The 20,229-nt window shown below is 42.1% G+C and overlaps 2 protein-coding genes and 1 long non-coding RNA gene across 7 annotated transcripts; all 3 read left to right on the top strand.

The window, feature by feature from the left end:
- The first annotated feature begins 604 nt into the window (after positions 1-604).
- On the top strand, positions 605-10,671 carry LOC129820795 (ATP-dependent (S)-NAD(P)H-hydrate dehydratase-like). 5 transcript variants are annotated; one of them, XM_055877766.1, is made up of 12 exons: positions 2,422-2,511; positions 4,358-4,419; positions 6,394-6,852; positions 7,063-7,210; positions 7,368-7,413; positions 7,508-7,596; positions 7,689-7,797; positions 7,887-7,937; positions 8,029-8,133; positions 8,214-8,334; positions 8,435-8,555; positions 8,720-9,677. In XM_055877766.1, exons 2-12 carry the CDS (start codon positions 4,404-4,406, stop codon positions 8,868-8,870), a joined length of 1,416 nt encoding a protein of 471 aa, XP_055733741.1. In that variant the 5' UTR covers positions 2,422-2,511; positions 4,358-4,403; the 3' UTR covers positions 8,871-9,677. The 5 variants fall into 5 exon arrangements, with proteins under 5 accessions (XP_055733739.1, XP_055733738.1, XP_055733742.1 ...); XM_055877764.1 differs by lacking the exons at positions 4,358-4,419; positions 8,720-9,677 and adding an exon at positions 10,585-10,671 and having other exon boundaries at positions 605-2,511; XM_055877763.1 differs by lacking the exon at positions 4,358-4,419 and having other exon boundaries at positions 608-2,511.
- On the top strand, positions 4,426-5,917 carry LOC129820801 (uncharacterized). The gene is made up of 2 exons (XR_008754244.1): positions 4,426-5,017; positions 5,193-5,917. It is a non-coding gene; the product is annotated as an uncharacterized LOC129820801 (long non-coding RNA).
- LOC129820797 (inhibitor of growth protein 1-like) lies at positions 10,611-20,152 on the top strand. The gene is made up of 3 exons (XM_055877768.1): positions 10,611-10,749; positions 11,163-11,311; positions 19,264-20,152. The coding sequence occupies exons 1-3, from the start codon at positions 10,611-10,613 to the stop codon at positions 19,900-19,902; spliced, it is 927 nt and encodes a 308-aa protein (XP_055733743.1). The 3' UTR covers positions 19,903-20,152.
- Positions 20,153-20,229: the final 77 nt, after the last annotated feature.

Genomic DNA, 20,229 nt, shown 5'->3' with positions numbered 1-20,229 from the left:
GGGTGGCTACTTTGATGAATCTCAAATATAAAATATATTTTGATTTGTTTAACACTTTTTTGATTCCATGTGTTATTTCATAGTTTTGATATCTTCACTATTATTCTGCAATGTAGAAAATAGTAAAAATAAAGAAAAACCCTGGAATCAGTTGGTGTGTCCAAACTTTTGACTGGTACTGTATATTCCCCCTCAGGAGACTGAAAAGATTTGGCATGGGACCCCAGATCCTCAAAAGGTTCTACAGCTGCACCATCGAGAGCATCCTGACTGGTTGCATCACTGCCTGGTATGTCAACTGCTCGGCCTCCGACCGCAAGGCACTACTGAGGGTAGACTGTATGGCTGGGGCCAAGCTTCCTGCCATCCAGGACCTCTATACCAGTCGGTAAAGAGGAAGGCACTAAAAATTGTCAAAGACTCCAGCCACCCTAGTGGTACCGGAGCGCCAAGTCTAGGTCCAAGAGGCTTCTAAACAGCTTCTACCCCCAAGCCATAAGACTCCTGAACATCTAGTCAAATGGCTACCCAGACTATTCACCTTGTCCCCGCTCCCCTCCCCTCCCCTCTCCACACCACTACCACTCTACATTGTTATCTATGCATAGTAACTTCAATTATCTCTACCTACATGTACATACTACCTCAACGACAGTGCCCCCGCACATTGACTCTGTACCAGCCCCCCATGTATATATCTTTTTTTTTTACTGCTGCTCTTTACTTACTTGTTACATTTGATCTCTTATTCCTAACATTCTTTTTTTAAACTGTGCTGTTGGTTAGGGGCTCATAAGTAAGCATTTCACTGTAAGTTCTACACCTGTTGTATTCGGCGCATGTGACTAATACGATTTGATATTATACTGTATATTATATAGCTCTGGAGGCCTCTAGTGGCCTTCAGTTCCATTTTAGCATGAAACGTGCCATTGAGGACTTCCACCATTTTAATGTAGTCAACTGGGTGGAATGTCAAACTTTATTGGCTGATCCCTCCTGATAACCCTGTAGGATTCATGTCCGACCGGGTCATCAGGAGGGATCAGCCAATCGTGAAGAAGAAAATTAACTACTTCAAAATGGAGATCGCTGTCAGACCTATAATGGCACAGATATAAAGATAAGTCCTTTATCTAGCTCTATGCTCCTCTCAACACACTTCCTGTTTTTGTTTGGATCTTTTAGCGCCTCTCATCCCAGTGAAGCGTCTATCTATTCTATTTTCAGCAGTAACTCACAATTCGTGTGTAAGTAAGAACTGTTAGTGTGCGCGCGCTACCTCATTACACGCTTTACCTACGGCCTCTAATAGGCTCGCAAGAGCATGACCGAATCATGCAAACATGGAACTTGGATATTTGATTGTCTTTTGCCTCTACTGTTCTACTGTCGATTGCTGTAACCTATATGAAGGTAAAGTGGAAACAACAAATACTGTACTGCTTAAAAAAAAAAAAAAAAATACGTCAGCTGTCACTTTTTATACACCACAATCCCTGACGCGAACTATTTCCTTTAGGACCCAGTGGAGCTCTGCGAGCTAATCCCTGTGATGTAGTACACATGCTGTCCCTGACGGTTGATTTAGGTCAGTGCTATTCGGAATCCTTGGGACGTCCCTACCTTAAACCCTAACCATTTTGCATTTCAACTTCAATGGGGGATAGTGACGTCCCAAGGATCCCAGATATCAAGGACCGTTTGTTTTGCGGTACTCGAGTGTATGGTGGGGGCCCATAATCAGTTTTGCAGACACTAATCTCCATTGTATGACAGTGCATTGTCTGAAAATCAACATCTGGCTGCTGAATGTGCGCCATCCATGTCGAGGTAAAATGTTACCTGGTCGTTATAGCCTTTCTTAGTCAGGCTCTGAATGTCGAGGTTTGATACAGGTTCCTGCTGCTAGCTAGCTAACGTTAGTCTTGTTCACCAGCTGACTTGCTAACATTTCTTGGTGTTCTGACTGTACTGCATGCTTTAAAAGATAAATTACGCATCAGTTGTTCTCGCACCTGGTAATTATGCTTGCCAATTCAACACGGGGCTTTCTCTGGTCGGATGTCGAAACCAGAACCTTGCTGAATATCTGGGGGGAGCCGGACATCCAGGCGGCGTTGGGCGGAAACTTCCGAAACAGTCATGTCTACCGCGACGTCGCCCGAAGTTTGGGAATTATGGGATTCGAAAGAACCTCAGAGCAGTGTAGGGTGCGAATCAAAAGCCTGAAAAGGCAGTTTATCCTGGCCAAGGAGGGCAACCTGAGGAACAATGGACAATACCACAAAATCTGCAAGTTCTATGATGCCATGGAGAGGATACTAAGCAGCCGTCCCCAGATTGACCCCCAGGAGTTGTTAGACAGTGGGGCCGTGGGGGATGAGACCGAGGAGGAAGTGGACACAGACCCTCCACAGGACCCATACTTGGAGAGCACAGGGGAATGCTCCTACCCAGAGACCCAAGTGAAGCTCGAATACCCTCCCATCCCTGTGACAGTAGGAAATAGTAAGTACCATTAGTATGGCATGTCGTTACATTGTTATTATATGGATTATTTTGCAAATACAGGCCTTTTTTGTGTCACAGGGTTAGATTTTTAAGATACAATGTTAATTTAGATTTATTATTTCACATCCATTAAGTAGAGACTAAAATAACCATAACTTATTTTTCAGCTTTCAATGTTTCATTTGATTTCCTAAAGCATTTAATGTCTGGATTTCAGTTTTTGCATGGTTTTTGCCCTGTCTCATACTGACTTTTGCAATTCTGGTATGTATTACACTTACAGAAGTCTTGATAATTAGAAAATATTTAATGCACCTGATTAGAAAAGAGTAAAATGGAAACTATATAAACTCAGCAAAAAAATAAACGTCCTCTCACTGTCAACTGCGTTTATTTTCAGCAAAGTTAACATGTGTAAATATTTGTATGAACATAACAAGATTCAACAACTGAGACATAAACTAAACAAGTTCCACAGACATGTGACTAACAGAAATGGAATAATGTGTCCCTGAACAAAGTGGGGGTCAAAATCAAAAGTAGCAGTCAGTGTCTGGTGTGGCCACCAGCTACATTAAGTACTGCAGTGCATCTCCTCCTCATGGACTGCACCAGATTTGCCAGTTCTTGCTGTGAGATGTTACCTCACTCTTCCAACAAGGCACCTGCAAGTTCCCGGACATTTCTGGGGGGGAATGGCCCTGGCCCTCACCCTCCGATCTAATAGGTCCCAGACGTGCTCAATGGGATTGAGATCCAGGCTCTTCGCTGGCTATGGCAGAACACTGACATTCCGGTCTTGCAGGAAATCACGCACAGAACGAGCAGTATGGCTGGTGGCATTGTCATGCTGGAGGGTCATGTCAAGATGAGCCTGCAGGAAGGGTACCACATGAGGGAGGAGGAGAGGTCTTCCCTGCGTTGAGATTGCCTGCAATGACAACAAGCTCAGGCCGATGATGCTGTGACACACCACCCCAGACCATGACGGACCCTCCACCTCCAAATCAATCCCGCTCCAGAGTACAGGCCTCGGTGTAACGGTCGTTCCTTAGACAATAAACGCGAATCCGACCATCACCCCTGGTGAGACAAAACCAATACTCGTCAGTGAAAAGCACTTTTTTGCCAGTCCTGTCTGGTCCGGCGATGGTGGGTTTGTGCCCATAGGCAACGTTGTTGCCGTTGATGTCTGGTGATACCTGTCCCGCAGGTGTGATGTTCAGATATACCAATTTGGTGCAGGTGTTGTTACACGTGGTCTGCCACTGCGAGGACGATCAGCTGTCCGTCCTGTCTCCCTGTAGTGCTGTCTTCGGCGTCTCACAGTACGGTTATTGCAATTTATTGCCCTGGCCACATCTGCAGTCCTCATGCCTCCCTGCAGCATGCATAAGGCACGTTCACGCAGATGAGCAGGGACCCTGGGCATCTTTCGTTTGGTGTTTTTCCAGAGTCAGTAGAAAGGCCTCTTTAGTGTCCTAAGTTTTCATATCTGTGACCTTAAGCTGTTAGTGTCTTAACGACCGTTCCACAGGTGTATGTTCATTAATTATTTATGGTTCATTGAACAAGCAAGGTAAACAGTGTTTAAACCCTTTACAATGAAGAGCTGTGAAGTTATTAGGATTTTTATTAATTATCTTTGATAGACAGGGTCCTGAAAAAGGGACGTTTCTTTTTTGCTGAGTTGACATATTAGATGAGCATAAGCCATTTGTTACTTAAAAAAAAAAAAAACACTACAGTAGACTCTAAGTATTGTCATTACCACCATGACAAGCAAATTACCTGATCGTTTTTTTTTTAAGTTTGTGTATTTGGTTTTTATGGATATGAATAGAGACAGTGGAGCTCATGGGGGGACATTCAGAGTTTGATGCCAGGAAATGACAGAAAATAAAGGTAAATATGTTTTGAGATATTGTACGTCATTACCAAATAGGCTATAATTTCATCAAATAATTATTTAGGATACATTGTATGCTTGCTGTTCAACTTCATGCTAGAATCCCTGCTATTTATGACCAAATACTGTAAAAATGTAATTCCCACCACATAATGAACTGTGATGGTAAGGACAATATGGTGGTAATGACAATGTATTAGTCATCTCTCCAAAGTTGTCTCCCACCTTCATGGGTTGAATCCATCTGCCACTGTCTCCCATGTTGTAAGTGATGGACCAACCACACAGTACAGATCCAAGAATAATTTATTTCACAATTCCATTTCAACTGGGATTTCAGAAGATCACATGGGATTTTTTGTAGGCTGGACATGGGAAAGGTCCTGCGGATGAAATCGGTCCAGCTGTGAAGAGAAGTTGATTCCATGGTGGCAAGAGGAAAGGCCCTTCAGAATGGAAGGGTTCTACGAGGAACTTTCCAACGAGCAGTCAAATGTGGAGCTCTTTTACATCACAGAGCAAGAGATTGAGAAAATTGATCTCCTACTTCCAGATCGTATTGAGACGATCCGTGGAACAATGAAAATACATCAGGTAATATGTAAAAATATATAGATTTGTAATTACAAAATGTAGATCAAATTGTAGATTTTCAAATCACTATCTTTTCATTCTAAGTCATTTAAGTGTTTACTGAAGCTGTTAACAGAATGTGTTAGAGATTTCCTGTATATTCATCAATTTAAGAAATCTTATATGTTGTTTACAGATCATCACTGCCATTCCAGGTCAAATCACATGGAGAATTCTAAGTTGTTGGTGCTCAACTCCACATCTGTGATTGTTTTGGCCCACAGACCGTGATAATTCAACAGAGGCAGTCAAAGCACAATCTTCACTTCAACCTGCACAGCACCATAACTATTTCCAAGTGCAAAACTGCCCATTGCAGACATACATGAGAGACTGATTGGAAAGTGGTGTGTTGTGAAATATCATGAAGACCCTTACCTTGGTATTATACAAGATGTTGATGCAGAGAGCAGTGCTCTAGTCAAGACGATGAGTCGTGTGAGAGCAAACGGATTATTTTGGCCAACGAGAGAGGAAATTGTATGGTACCAACCAGAGAATGTGCTTGGGCTTGTCCCTGAACCTCATCCATTGACAAAATGGCATATGATGCCTGCTGGTGCAGTCTGGGAGGAAATTTGCTCTCTCGTTAAGTAATAGAGAGCATAATCTTGAGTGAGCACATACCTGTCTCATGAGTCTGAATCAATAGACTGCAGCCAGTGAACAACAATTTGTTTAATGTCGACTAGTGTTTAGAACCTTGTAGCTGTATTTCTGCCTAATGCTTTGAATCCAACAATTGTTCTAAAATATGCTTTAAGTTCTTGAGGCATGTAACCTTTTGTTTTTTGAGGTTTTGAATGGTGTGTTCTATATCTTCAATAAAATGAAACATGTACAACTGTGACATTCAAAATGTTTAATGGTATTTTTCAGCTGTTTTATATGAAATGTAATTTCCACCACACTGTCATTACCATCACGGTACATATTTTTTAGGAAAATGTGTATTAAATTACTATTGATGATGATTCCCATATGTGAACCTTTATATGCTTGTTCTTAAGATGTTGATGTGGTAAATGCATGTTTCTGAGTATCATCAAGGCATATATGGACAATTTTATGATGTGGTGGTAATGACATTTCCTCTCAGGTATTTGTGGAAACCTATAAACAATCTTTATATTCTTAAATAGTTTGGTCTCAGCTACTATTTGATCTTGTTTCCAGATAGAGTGAAGAAAATATTCAGATAGTTTTTAAAAATCTGTTTCAAGAGGTTTCATTTTCAAAAACATCCAAAAAGTGCCCGTATTTGCAAAATCAACCATATCAAGTATACCGATACTACCACAGTGGCAGCTCTCAAACCTCCATCCACTCCTCAACAGGCACTACAGTCAGACAGATCAGCAGCCAGTCAGCTGGTGGGCCATCCTCCAAACGGCCCAAGAAGCGGCACGCCGACCTGGCCCTGGACAGTGTGACGAAGCGGCTCCTGGAGCAGAGTGCCGAGGCTGAGCAGAGCTTCTACCAGATGGAGGAGCAGCGTCTGCAAGCCGAGGACCGCCGGCGAGAAGCCAAACATGCCCGCGAGCTCCACATGTTCCAGGTGTTGGGACAGATGTTCTCCAGCATCGCCACCAAGAACCCTGTCGCCACAGCTACCGCAAACACAGCAATGCCACCTGCTCTGAATACCATGGAGTCCACCATACAGCCCGGTGTGCCCATGTCCGCCTCCGGCCAAATGAGGCGTGGTCGGTCGAGTCACCGCCAAGTCCGCTCGCCCCAGTCCCAGGCTGAGTGGCCCAGCTACCACAGTCAACCACAGTCCAACGCAGGTTTAGGTATTTGCTTCTCTTACTCAGTTGGCCTGTGTTTAACCAATGGCCAGCTCTGGTGAGACTGCTTGTCGACAAGCAGGTCAAACAGAACTGAATAAGGCTGAAACAGACCCACAAAGACATCTAGGCTGAACTAGATGCACACACAAGCAGTTAGCGCAGGGAAGTGACAAGTTTTAAGTAAACTCTGAATACTTCTATTTCCTCTTTCAGTCCTTGAGCGCTCCTTCTCCCATGGGACAGCAGCACGCCGAGGAATGGATGATATCCTTCCGCTGGTGAAGAATATAGTCCCTCCGCTGACGTCTAAAAAGCACAAAGGCCAAGATGGGCGGATTGGGATTATTGGGGGATGTCAGGAGTAAGTTATTCAAGTGACCCAGCCCCACCTTTAACTTGGATTTCTAAATGAAGGTTTTCTGGAGTATACCCATATTGTGTGAGGTACCAAAGATATTCTAAAATGTTCTTCTTGTATCCTTCTTTCGTTCCATCCTTCTTTTTCTTGTCATGGTAAGGTATACAGGAGCTCCGTACTTTGCTGCTATCTCTGCATTGAAGGTGGTAAGCACAAAGTAGCTTTCTTGGTCCTGTGTCATTTTTTACTCTGGTGGAGACATTGATATGACAACAAAACCTCTGCTGTATCACTTCCCAGGGGGCTGACCTGTCACACGTATTCTGCACTAAAACTGCAGCGACAGTGATCAAATCCTACAGTCCGGAGCTCATAGTTCATCCTGTTCTGTAAGTTCTGTCTAGGAATGGAAGCCTATTTGAAGCAGTGTGCATATAATGGATGTCTTTGTTGATGATAACTGTGTTAATATTATCTATAGGGACAGCCCCGATGCAGTGGAGGAGATAGAGAAATGGCTCCCCAGACTCCACTGCCTGGTGGTGGGCCCAGGGCTGGGCAGAGACGAAATGCTGCTGAAAAACGCCAAGGCACATGGGACACTGAACACACACACAGTCAATTTTAGTTGACATATGACATATTAGCAATGTTTTCATTACTCTTTTTTTCTCATCAGGAAGTAATTGAGAAGTCCAAAGCAAGAGATATCCCTATAGTTATTGATGCAGTAAGTACTGTACACAAAACATATTTTCACTTTGTTAATAGATTTAGATTTCTTCATAAAGATGTGCAGTGATTGTGTGTTGCACTAATAGGATGGGCTGTGGCTGGTTGCTCAGCAACCATCAGTCATCCAAGGGTACCAGAAGGGCATCCTCACTCCCAACTACATGGAATTCACCCAGTTGTATGAGGCTATGGTGAGTCTGCCAGTTCAGCTCTCTGTGTGTGTGTGTTGTGTGTGTTTATCATTATCCTACTGTCTGTCTGTCTTTTTCAGCACCATGAGCCTCTGGATAGCAGTGACCATCAGAGGAGTGCCATGGAGCTCAGTGTTGCCATGGGCAACCTGACTGTGGTGCTCAAGGGGGAAGAAGACCTTATCACTGACGGCAACAAGGGTTAGTTTCTGTCACGCACACACGCACAGCTACACTTAGACTAAATGCTACATTCACACATATTCCTGTAAAGCTCTGACTGTGTCTCTGTGGCGTCCAGTGATCTTGTGCAGACAGGAGGGCAGCGGGCGTAGGTGTGGGGGACAAGGAGACCTCCTATCTGGCTCTCTGGGAGTGCTGGCACACTGGGCATATACCTCCTCAGCAGACATGACCAAAAGGTACCATATTCATTAACATTATGTGCTTATACACTGACATGGCCAAAATGAATATAGTTCTATGAGAACATTAGAAGGGGCTGCCATTGTGACTTAGTTGGCCTAATTTTACAGTTTATTTGTCATCGCTGTAACTGTAATGTGTTCTCCAATCTCTGCCTCAGTGTGAACCCGTCAGTGGTGGCAGCGTTCGGGGCCTGTTCTCTGACCAGACAGTGTAACAGACAGGCCTTTCACAAACATGGCCGAGCCACCACCACCACAGACATGATCCAGGAGATCAACTCCGCCTTCAAAAAACTATTTGAGAGCTGAGAACGGTCTACAGGGGCCCAAGATACTCACATACGTACTGTGCATACATGCATACATACTGTACATAGACATAACGACACACTCTTCCATGGGAATCCTGAGAATCCATTCTCTATAATCATTGACATTGGGCCAAAGAGCCCAACTATCAAAGATGTTGTCAAAACTTTTCAGATCTTTTAGCTGTAGCTAGTCTGTACCTCCAGACAGGAAAGCTAAGCCCGGGATTCAATCCGTAATTTCCAATTGAGCCGACGTTGCAGTTTATTTTTACCACGATTACATTGTTCGAGATCCTGTGATCGTTATTGAATCTCGACCTAAGACTGTTTAATCAACAAGAAATAATACAAGAAGTAGGGCTCCAACATATGAAACCACTTCTAGTCTATTGGTGCTAAATAAACTAGACTTTAATGATTTTTAAATGGATAAAGAAAAGGTGTCTGAAATATTCCCTCTGCTCTGGAGTCTGTTTTATGTTCCTCAAAGTGCCTTGTTGGCTTTTAAAATGTTGACAGCCAGCACTTCAGTATTAAAGGGGCACACAAGGCTGAGCTGAGATTATTATACATCAATATTATTAGACTACCTAACAGACTTCTAACAGTGCACATACTGTGTAGCACATTTAATAATACCTGATGATTTACAGCGTAGAATTCTCTGTGATTTCCTTCCAGACAGTTCATCCTATTCCATCATGACATTCCTATCTTTACTGACAGTGTGGCACCGGTGTGGTCTCCTGTTTTTGTCATAAACATCTTTTACATTGTAAATATTAAAATGTTGATTGAGAGTTCACTTCTTTGTTCTGTCTTCTACCTCCCTCACAGTGTTGCACAGAGTTAGATTATCCAATGTATCAATGATAACTCTCAGCTCAAACAGTACGAAATGTCTGCGATGGAGAGAAACTTTGTTTACATTTTAAATAATTGCCATTCTGTCATACTGCCACCAGAGGGCGCATACATTGTATTTCCGATATGGCGGGTTATCGCCTTCATAACATCAGAGCAAAACTGTGGAAATGTATCAAGCTAAAATGTAACATCAAGCATGTCAGGCATCAATCTTTATCAACGGATCTGCATAATTTTAAACTAAATGCATTAAAACAATAGACATTAAAAACAGATTAAAACGTCGTTGCCGAAAAAGTATCTTCACAAAAAAAAATCGTCCATTGTCAAGTTTGTTTCATAGGATGCGCATGCGCTAAATAAACCGGTTCAACTCAAGTTTACCGTTCTTCACGCTCGAATTGATGCACCGTTAGAATATTCTCCAGTTGGATTGAATACATTGTATGAGCTTCAGTAAACGGAAAATATAACGTTTCTGGTGAGTAAAAATGGGTCGTTTGCATTGCTTCATTATCGTGTTCAGACCGTAATCAGTGTGAAGCCTGTAACGACGTTACTGCTACTAGCTAGCTAATGGTAGCTGGTTCGCTAACACAGGAGTCTCAAAGAGCTAGGCTGTTAGCCTAGCTTCCTCCTGTTAAACGTTAGGTAGCGGCACTAGTTTTCATGGATACGGTAAGGGACAAGGTCAGCTCAAACGTAAAAGAGATTGCAAATATGTTTTTTTTATTCGTCCAACGTGTACTGTAGGATTATGAGTTTCGGATGTTCTGTGTGCCATAATATTGTAGAAGAAGAAGGATGTTGTTCTGTGTAACACATTTTTCCTTTTTTGTGGACAGCTTTGTGTGGACATTGACAGACGAGAATGCTAAATCCGGCTAACGGCGATCCGGTCCACGTCGTTACAAATTATGTGGAAGAATATTTGGACTTGGTCGAATCACTGCCTTTCGACCTACAGAGGAGTGTGTCGCTTATGAAGGAAATTGATGCGAAATATCAAGGTAAATCGTTCGTTTCATCCACTGACCAACTTTGCTAGCTACCTGCTAGGTAACGTTAATTAATATAGCTAACGTTAGTTTACATAACTGCTAATTACTAGTCTGTTAATAACCTAGTTAGGTGAAGTTACGCTGCTAGTTTCTAGCAGTAACGTTAGCTGGTTACTGGCATCCAGATACAAGCTAGCTAGCCTGTGCATCTTTTGATTAAGTTACAATTGGAATAGAATAGTAGACACCTTTTTATGTCAAATTAAACTATTATTTTCAAGTTATGTAAATGTATTTAGCTTACTAGAGTATTACACGTTTGTTTAGTTCCATAATAAAGCTGCCCTTCCATCCACTTTACGCTATCTATGGGCTATGTTTGTTACATCTCTTGCATCCTTTGTTTTTCCCCCCTGCCTCAGATGGCCTGCAAGAGCTGGATGATGCTTATGAGCGCTACAGTCGGGAGTCCGACCCTCTCCAGCGGCATAGACTTCAGCTGGCCATCCAAAGAGCTCTTATCCACAGCCAGGAGCTGGGAGATGAGAAGATCCAGATTGCTGGGCAGATGGTGCGTGAACTTGGCTGGCTGGCTACCTGTATTATTGTTTATGGACAAAAGTGTCTTCCCCTTTTATATGAACTTTGCTTAAACCTCTTTTTCAATTTTCACCTAAAATGACATACCAAAATCTAACTGCCTGTAGCTCAGGCCCTGAAGCAAGGATATGCATATTATTGATACCATTTGGAAGGAAACACTTTGAAGTTTGTGGAAATGTGAAAGAATGTAGGAAAATATAACACATTAGATCTGGCAAAAGAAAAAGAAAAAAAAATATATATATATATATATTTTTTTTTTGTACGATCTTTGAAATGCAATAGAAAGGGCATAATGAATTATTCTAGCCCAGGTGCAATTCTGACTTTGGCCACTATATGGCAGCACTGTATGTGCGACGCAGTGAAATCTTGCATATCTATTCAAAATGTTGTATCAAGACTGCCCAAATGTGCCTAATTGGTTTATTCATACATTTTCAAGTTCATAATTGTGCACTCTCCTCAAACAATAGCATGGTATTCTTTCACTCTAATAGCTACTGTAAATTGTCAGTGCAGTTGATTGATTGCCCCCCATCTATCTTGAGCTTGTGCTACTAGGTGACCTAAACTGGGACATGCTTAACACCCTGGCCATCCTATAATCTAAGATTGATGCCCTCAATCTCACACAAATTATCTATGAACATACCAGGTACAACTCCAAATCCGTAAACGCGGGCACCCTCATTAAACACCTCTGCTGTTTTCAATCAAGATCTCAGCGATCATTGCCTGCATCTGTAATGGGTCTTCGACCAAACGATCACCCCTCATCACTGTCAAACGCTCCCAAAAACACTTCTGCGAGCAGGCCTTTCTAATCGACCTGGCCGGGGTATCCTGGAATGACATTGACCTCATCCCGTCAGTAGATGATGCCTGGCTATTCTTTAAAAGTGCCTTCCTCACCATCTTAAATAATCATGCCCCATTCAAAAGAAATTTGAACTAGGAATAGATATAGTCCTTGGTTCACTCCAGACCTGTCTGCCCTTGACCAGCACAAAAACATCCTGTGGCGTTCTGCATTAGCCGCGAAAAGCCCCCGTGATATGCAACTTTTCAGGGAAGTTAGGAACAAATATACACAGGCAGTTAGGAAAGCTAAGGCTACCTTTTACTTACTGTAAAGTCCATGGAGAATAAGAGCACCTCCTCCCAGCTGCCCACTGCTCTGAGGCTAGGAAACACTGTCACCACCGATAAATCCACTATACTTGAGAATTTCAATAAGCATTTCTCTACGCCTGGCCCTGCTTTCCACCTGGCTACCCCTACCCTGGTCAACTGCCCGGCACCCTCGACAGCAACCCGCCAAAGCCCCCTCCATTTCTCCTTCACCCAAATCCAGATAGCTGATGTTCTGAAAGAGCTGCAAAATCTGGACCCTCTTTCTAAAATGATCTACTAGCCTGTTCAACCTCTCTTTTGTATTGTCTGAGATTCCCAAAGATTGGAAAGCTGCCGCGGTCATCCCCCTCTTCAAAGGGGGTGACACTCTAGACCCAAACTGCTACAGACCTATATCCTACCCTGTCTTTCTAAGGTCTTCGAACGGCAAGTTAACAAACAGATTACCGACCATTTCGATTCCCACCGTACCTTCTACGCTATGCAATCTGGTTTCCGAGCTGGTCATGGGTGCACCTCAGCCACACTCAAGGTCCTAAACGACATCATAACCGCCATCGATAAGAGACATTACTGCGCAGCCGTATTCATCGACCTGGCCAAGGCTTTCGACTCTGTCAATCACCACATTCTTATTGGCAGACTCGACAGCCTTGGTTTCTCAAATGATTGCCTTGCCTGGTTTACCAACTACTTCTTTGATAGAGTTCAGTGTGTCAAATCGGAGGGCCTGTTGTCCGGACCTCCGGCAGTCTCTGGGGGTGCCACAGGGTTCAATCCTCGGGCCGACTCTCTTCTCTGTATACATCAATGATGTCGCTCTTGCTGCTGGTGATTCTCTGATAAACCTCTACGCAGACAACACCATTCTGGATACTTCTGGCCCCTTTTTGGACACTGTGTTAACTAACCTCGAGATGAGCTTCAATGCCATACATCACTCCTTCCGTGGCCTCCGAATGCTCTTAAACGCAAGTAAAACTAAATGCATGCTATTCAACCGATCACTGCTCGCCCGTCCATTACTCTGGACGGTTCTGACTTAGAATATGGGGACAACTACAAATACCTAGGTGTCTGGTTAGACTGTAAACTCTCCTTCCAGACTCACATTAAGCATCTCCAATCCAAAATTAAATCTAGAATCGGCTTCCTGTATCGCAAGAAAGCATCCTTCACTCATGCTGCCAAACATACCCTCGTAAAACTGACCATCCTACCGATCCTCGACTTCGGCGATGTCATCTATAAAATATCCTCCAACACTCTACTCAACAGACTGCATCCAGTTTATCACAGTGCCATCCGTTTTGTCACCAAAGCCCCATACACTATCCACCATTGCGACCTGTATGCTCTCGTTGGTTGGCCCTCGCTTCATACTCGTCGCCAAACCCACTGGCTACAGGTTATCTACAAGTCTCTGCTAGGTAAAGCCCCGCCATCTCACCTCACTGGTCACCATAGCAGTACCCACTCGTAGCACGTGCTCCAGCAGGTATATCTCACTGGTCACCCCAAAGCCAATTCCTCCTTTGGTCGTCTTTCCTTCCAGTTCTCTGCTGCCAATGACTGGAACGAACTGCAAAAATCTCTGAAGCTGGAAACATTTATCTCCCTCACTAGCTTTAAGCACCAGCTGTCAGAGCAGCTCACAGATTACTGTACCTGTACATAGCCCATCTATAATTTAGCCCAACCAACTACCTCTTCCCCATACTGTATTTATTTATTTATTTTGCTCCCCATTATTTCTATCTCTACTTTGCACATTCTTCCACTGCAAATCTACCATTCCAGTGTTTTACTTGCTATATTGTATTTACCTCGCCACTATGGCCTTTTTTGCCTTTACCTCCCTTATCTCACCTCATTTGCTCACATTGTATATAGACTTATTTTTCTACTGTATTATTGACTGGTATGTTTTGTTTATTCCATGTGTAACTCTGTGTTGTTGAATGTGTCGAATTGCTATGCTTTATCTTGGCCAGGTCGCAGTTGCAAATGAGAACTTGTTTTCAACTAGCTTACCTGGTTAAATAAAGCTGAAATTATTATATATATTTTTTGATTAAAAAAAAGTTAGATTAACAAGAATTTTAACTTTCTGCCCATATCAGATATGTATATGTCCTGGGAATCTTTTTTTGTTTCTTACAACCTCATGCTAATCACATCAGCCTACGTTAGCTCAACCGTCCCACGGACAGGACACCAATCCTGAAGAAGTTTGATTTTCCAACTTGAAAAGCAATAATATTGATGGATGAGGCTGCAACAAAGCCCATATTGGTCACTCTCCTTGACCAACTTACAGTACCAGTCAAAAGTATGGACACATACTCGTTCAAGAGGTTTTCTTTATTTCTACTATTTTCTACATTGTAGAATAATAGTGAAGACATCAAAACTATGAAATAACACATCTGGAATCATGTAGTAACCAACAAAGTATTAAACAAATCGAAATATATTTTAGATTCTTCAAAGTAGCCACCCTTTGCCTTGATGACAGCTTTGCACACGCTTGGCATTCTCTCAACCAGCTTCACCTGGAATGCTTTTCCAACAGTCTTGAAGGAATTCCCACATAAGCTGTGCACTTGTTGGCTGCTTTTCCTTAACTCTGCGGTCCAACTCATCCCAACCATATCATTTGGGTTGAGGTCCGGTGATTGTAGAGGCCAGGTCATCTGATGCAGCACTCCATCACTCTCCTTGGTCAAATAGCCCTTACACAGCCTGGAGGTGTGTTTTGGTCATTGTCCTGTTGAAAAACAAATGATAGTCCCACTTAGGGCTGAGCGATATGGCCAAAACATATCACGCTATTAAAAAATATTTTTTGTATTTGACGGTGTTTTTAGTTTTGAATAATAACAGTTCTACGTTTGCTATATGAGTAGTGAGTGATCAAAGGGTGGCAACACATACATTCCAAGTTATTTCAATGACTCTTTCTCCATTCTGATTGATTTATACTGTTCAATTCAACTTCAACCAAAACAAATTTCAGCACTTATCACTTCTGAATTTCCTGCACTCAGTTGCAGTGGTGGAAAAAGTACCCAATTGTCATACTTGAGTAAAGTAAAGATACATTAATAGAAAATTACTCAAGTTAACATGAGTCACCCAGTAAAATAGTACTTGAGTAAAAGTCTAAAAGTATTTGGTTTTAAATATACTTAAGTATCAAAAGTAAATGTAATTGATAAAATGTACTTAAGTATAAATAATGCAAATTCCTTATATTAACCTGTCTAGGATCAGCGTGGCGCTAGCGGCACACCCCCCCCCCCCCCCACTGAAAAACCAGTGCCGCGAAATTCAAAAAAAATATTTTTTTAAAATATTTAACTTTCACACATTAAAGTCCAATACAGCTAATGAAAGACACAGATCTTGTGAATCCAGTCAACATTTCCGATTTTTAAAATGTTTTACAGGGAAGACACAATATGTAAAGATGTACATCTATTACCTAAAAACACATTAGCATAATCCACCATCTTTTATTTGTCCACCAACACCAGTAGCCATCACCAATTCGGCTAAACTAAGATATTTATAGCCCCTAACCAACAAAAAAACTCATTAGATGACAGTCTGATAACATATTTATGGTATGGGATAGGTTTTGTTAGAAAAAAGTGCATATTTCAGGTATATGGCATAGTTTACAATTGCACCCACCATCACAAATGGACTAGAATAATTACAATGAGCAACGTGTTTACCTAACTACTAATCATCAAACATTTCGTAAAAATACACAGCATACACGAATCGAAAGACACAGATCCTGTGAATACAGACAATATTTCAGATTTTCTAAGTGTCTTACAGCGAAAACACAATAAATCGTTATATTAGCTTAGCACATAGCAATTAGCAGCCCAGCATTGATTCTAGCCAAAGTGAGCGATAAAAGTCAACATCGCCAAAAGATATTAATTTTTTCACTAACCTTCTCAGAATTCTTCCGATGACACTCCTGTAACATCACATTACAACATGCATATACAGTTTGATCGAAAATGTTTATATTTAGCCACCAAAATCATGGTTAGACAATGTGAAATGTAGCTCAGCTGGTCAGAAAATGTCCTTGCGCCACTTAGACAGTGATCTACTCTTATACATAAATACTCATAAACGTGACTAAAAAATATAGGGTGGACAGGGATTGATAGACAATTTAATTCTTAATACAATTGCGTTATTACATTTTTTAATTTATCCTTACTTTTCAATACAGTTTGCGCCAAGCGAAGCTACGTCAAAAAACATGGCGTCCTAAGCCACTAAAATGTTTCGACAGAAACACGATTTATCATAATAAAAATGTCCTACCTTGAGCTGTTCTTCCATCAGTATCTTGGGCAAAGGATCCTTTCTTGGGAGAAATCGTCTTTTGGTGGAAAGCTGTCCTCTTGCCATGTGGAAATGTCAACTGCGTTCGGGATGAACTGAAAAGCGTGCCCAACTTTTCACATCGTTGCAAAAATAAATGTCCCAAAATCGCACTAAACGGATATAAATTGCTATAAAACGCTTTAAATTAACTACTTTATGATGTTTGTAACTCCTATAACGAGTGAAAAGATGACCGGAGAAATATAACAGGCTAAACTAACGCTTGGAACAGGAGAGGGTCGGTGTCTTCCACGCGCGTTACGCAGCAAGAAAAGACTTGCTAGCTTCAGGGTTTTTTCATTTGTAGGGCCTGTGAACGCGCAATCGACCCCGTTGGAATCGTCATCACGTAAAGGCATCCAGGGGAAGACGTAAGAAGTGTCCGTATAGTCATAGCAACGACAGTGCCCTTTTAACTGACTTCAGAAAAGTGGCCAACATTTCTCAAATCTGACTCCATGTCAGGGAAATTGCTGTAGAATGGGCTCTGTTCCACTTAGAGACAAAATTTCAACTCCTATAGAAACTATAGACTGTTTTCTATCCAATAATAATAATAATATGCATATTGTACGATCAAGGATTTTGTGGGAAGCCGTTTAAAAAATTAGCCAAATTAGCATAAATAGTCTAAACAGCGCCCCCATCCCCAACAGGTTTTAAGCAAACCAGATGGTACCATTTTCTTGTTTTTTTTAATTTACAGATAGCCAGGGGCACACTCCAACACTCAGCCATAATTTACAAACGAAGCATTTGTGTTTAGTGAATCCTCCAGATCAGAGGCATTAGATGACCAGGGATATTCTCTCGACAATTGTGTGAATTGGACCATTTTCCTGTCCTGCTAAGCATTCAAAATGTAACGAGTACTTTTACGCGTCAGGGAAAATGTATGGAGTAAAAATTTAAGTATTTTCTTTGGGAATGTAGTGAAGTAAAAAATAAGGTACGTATACCAAAAAAAGACTTAAGTAGTACTTGAAAGTATTTTTACTTAGGTACTTTACACCACTGCTCAATTGAGAATTCCCACACTGCCACATAGGGCTGCATGTTATGGGCAAATAATCTAGGACTTATTTTTAACCAAATGTTGCAACTGTGATTTGACTTGTGAATTAGAGCAAAACTGTTGGAATCTTTGAAATAGAATGACTTTTCTAATTCTATAGTTAGAATATAATAGTGGGCACTTTGAAATTACCACGAATTAAAATGCCAGGGAGGCGTTATTGTGACAGGGTAGGAACTAAAGTTTTGATAAGTGTTTCCTAGGGGACCCTATAAGCTTTGGCTACATTGCATGTTTTCTCTTAGCTACTTAAAGTAGCTAACATTCTTGCTTTGCATATTCCTCTTTGATTTAGAAGATGCTGTTGCATAAACAACATGATTTAGGTCTACACCATCACCTGTATTAGCTAGCTACGTTTGCTCTTACTAGGTAGCTATTAGCATTAGCGGCTAACAAGTAGCGCCTCACAAGATTTAGGGCAACTTGCTAAGAAAAGACAAACTAGCTGTTTGCTGATGTAAGAAACAAACAAATAGTGTCATTATAGAACGCTATTTGATTTATATTTATAAGCAAAGTGAAAACAGTATTGTTGCATGTGCTGCATTGACCATGCAGACTGAACGCAAGTGTCTCGTGGTTGAGGAAAGTCAAATCCGCTCCTTCAGTGACAGGGGGCGTTGCTAAGTGTGGAAAGTGGCACGGAGAAAAGGGCCGAGAGATGACTCAAGTAGCGAAGTAAACTATAAAAATTAACATTACATGGCGTATCACATTTGTTGAGATGTCTGTTGAACCCTGAAGCATTTATTTGTGCTGCAATTTCTGAGGCTGGTAACTCTAGTGAACTTATCCTCTGCAGCAGAGGTAATTCTGGGTCTTCCTTTCCTGTGGCGGTCCTCATGAGAGCCAGTTTCATCATAGCGCTTGATGGCTTTTGCGACTGCACTTGAAGAAACTTTAAAAGTTCCTGACATTTTCCGCATTGACTAACCTTCATGTCTTAAAGTACTTGTAGTCTTAAAGTAGTCTTAAAGGACTGTCGTTTCTCTTTGCTTTTTTGAGCTGTTCTTGCGATAATATGGACTTGGTCTTTAGCCATATTTGGAAATCTTCTGTGTAACAACTGATTGGCTCAAATTAACAAGGCACACCTGTTAATTGAAATTCATTCCAGTTAACTAACTCATTAACCTTGTTGAGAGAGTGCCAATATTGTCCAAAGCAAAGAATGGCTACTTTGAAGAATTTCAAATATATAATATGTCACCCCACTGATCAAAACCCACAGTGTGTATAAGTGTTAATATATATATACATACACTCACTCTGTACTGTTCCAGGTGGAGTTGGTGGAGAACTGTAGCAGGCAGGTGGACTGCCATTCTGAGCTCCTCCAAGTCTCCAAGGAGAACCCTGATACCCATGTATCCACATCAACTGCCATGACGACGACCGCAGCCTCCATAGTGCCGTCGGCAGAAACAACAACTCCGGGCAAAGCGGGTCACCATGACAAGAGGCGTGACGAGGTGACGCCGTGCTCAGTCGACGGCGGGGACAAGTCTGGCGGGAAACGGTCACGGCGGCAGAAAAGCGGAGAGAATTGGGAGAGCTGTGGAAGCATGGGTCATGTTGATGAGGTGGGCATGGGGGTGCCCAGAGAGAAGAGGGCCAAAACGTTGTCGTCCAAGAAGAAGAAGAAGAGGTCAAAGGGGAAGTCAGAGAGGGAGATGTCACCCCTAGACCTGCCCATTGACCCAGACGAGCCCACCTACTGCCTGTGTGAACAGGTATCCTACGGCGAGATGATTGGCTGTGATAACGACGAGTGTCTCATCGAGTGGTTCCACTTCTCCTGTGTGGCGCTGCATCACAAGCCCAAGGGGAAGTGGTTCTGCCCCAAATGCAGGGGCGAGAATGAGAAGACAATGGACAAGGCCCTAGAGAGGGCGAAAAAGGAAAGGGCCTACAACAGGTAGCTTCTCTACCTATCCCAGCGGACATGTTAGGTTTTTTTCTACTCCCAATGCTGTTTGAAAATGAATTGGAAAGAGGGACTTATTTAAGTAAATGCTGTACTGGAAGATGGACAGCATAATGTATCCTGGTTCACAGCATAATGTAATACAGATTATTTCATGTAATATCTACACCAATGATTGTTGACGCTGCTGTATCATGCATGCAACCATAATACTCCTCCGAACAAATAAAACATTTCATCCAAGATTGCGCAATACTTCTGAACTTCCTGTTGAATTGTCTTCACGTGTGTATGTACTGAGACGTGACATTACTGATAGGAC

The sequence above is a fragment of the Salvelinus fontinalis genome, chromosome 23, assembly GCF_029448725.1.
Source record: "Salvelinus fontinalis isolate EN_2023a chromosome 23, ASM2944872v1, whole genome shotgun sequence".
Classification (NCBI taxonomy): domain Eukaryota; kingdom Metazoa; phylum Chordata; class Actinopteri; order Salmoniformes; family Salmonidae; genus Salvelinus; species Salvelinus fontinalis.
The sequence above is the reverse complement of the archived record's forward strand: the minus strand, read 5'-3'. Positions and strand labels throughout refer to the sequence as shown.

What these genes read in the sequence shown, in the direction of transcription:
- LOC129820795 (XM_055877763.1), top strand. Translation starts at nt 2,028, where the DNA reads ATGCTTGCCAATTCAACACGGGGCTTTCTCTGGTCGGATGTCGAAACC. An exon ending in CTATCTCTGCATTGAAGGTG is followed by an intron (nt 7,414 to 7,507) that starts GTAAGCACAAAG and finishes ATCACTTCCCAG; the next exon opens with GGGGCTGACCTGTCACACGT. An exon ending in TATCACTGACGGCAACAAGG is followed by an intron (nt 8,335 to 8,434) that starts GTTAGTTTCTGT and finishes TGTGGCGTCCAG; the next exon opens with TGATCTTGTGCAGACAGGAG.
- LOC129820797 (XM_055877768.1), top strand. Translation starts at nt 10,611, where the DNA reads ATGCTAAATCCGGCTAACGGCGATCCGGTCCACGTCGTTACAAATTAT. An exon ending in AATTGATGCGAAATATCAAG is followed by an intron (nt 10,750 to 11,162) that starts GTAAATCGTTCG and finishes CCCCTGCCTCAG; the next exon opens with ATGGCCTGCAAGAGCTGGAT. An exon ending in TCCAGATTGCTGGGCAGATG is followed by an intron (nt 11,312 to 19,263) that starts GTGCGTGAACTT and finishes GTACTGTTCCAG; the next exon opens with GTGGAGTTGGTGGAGAACTG.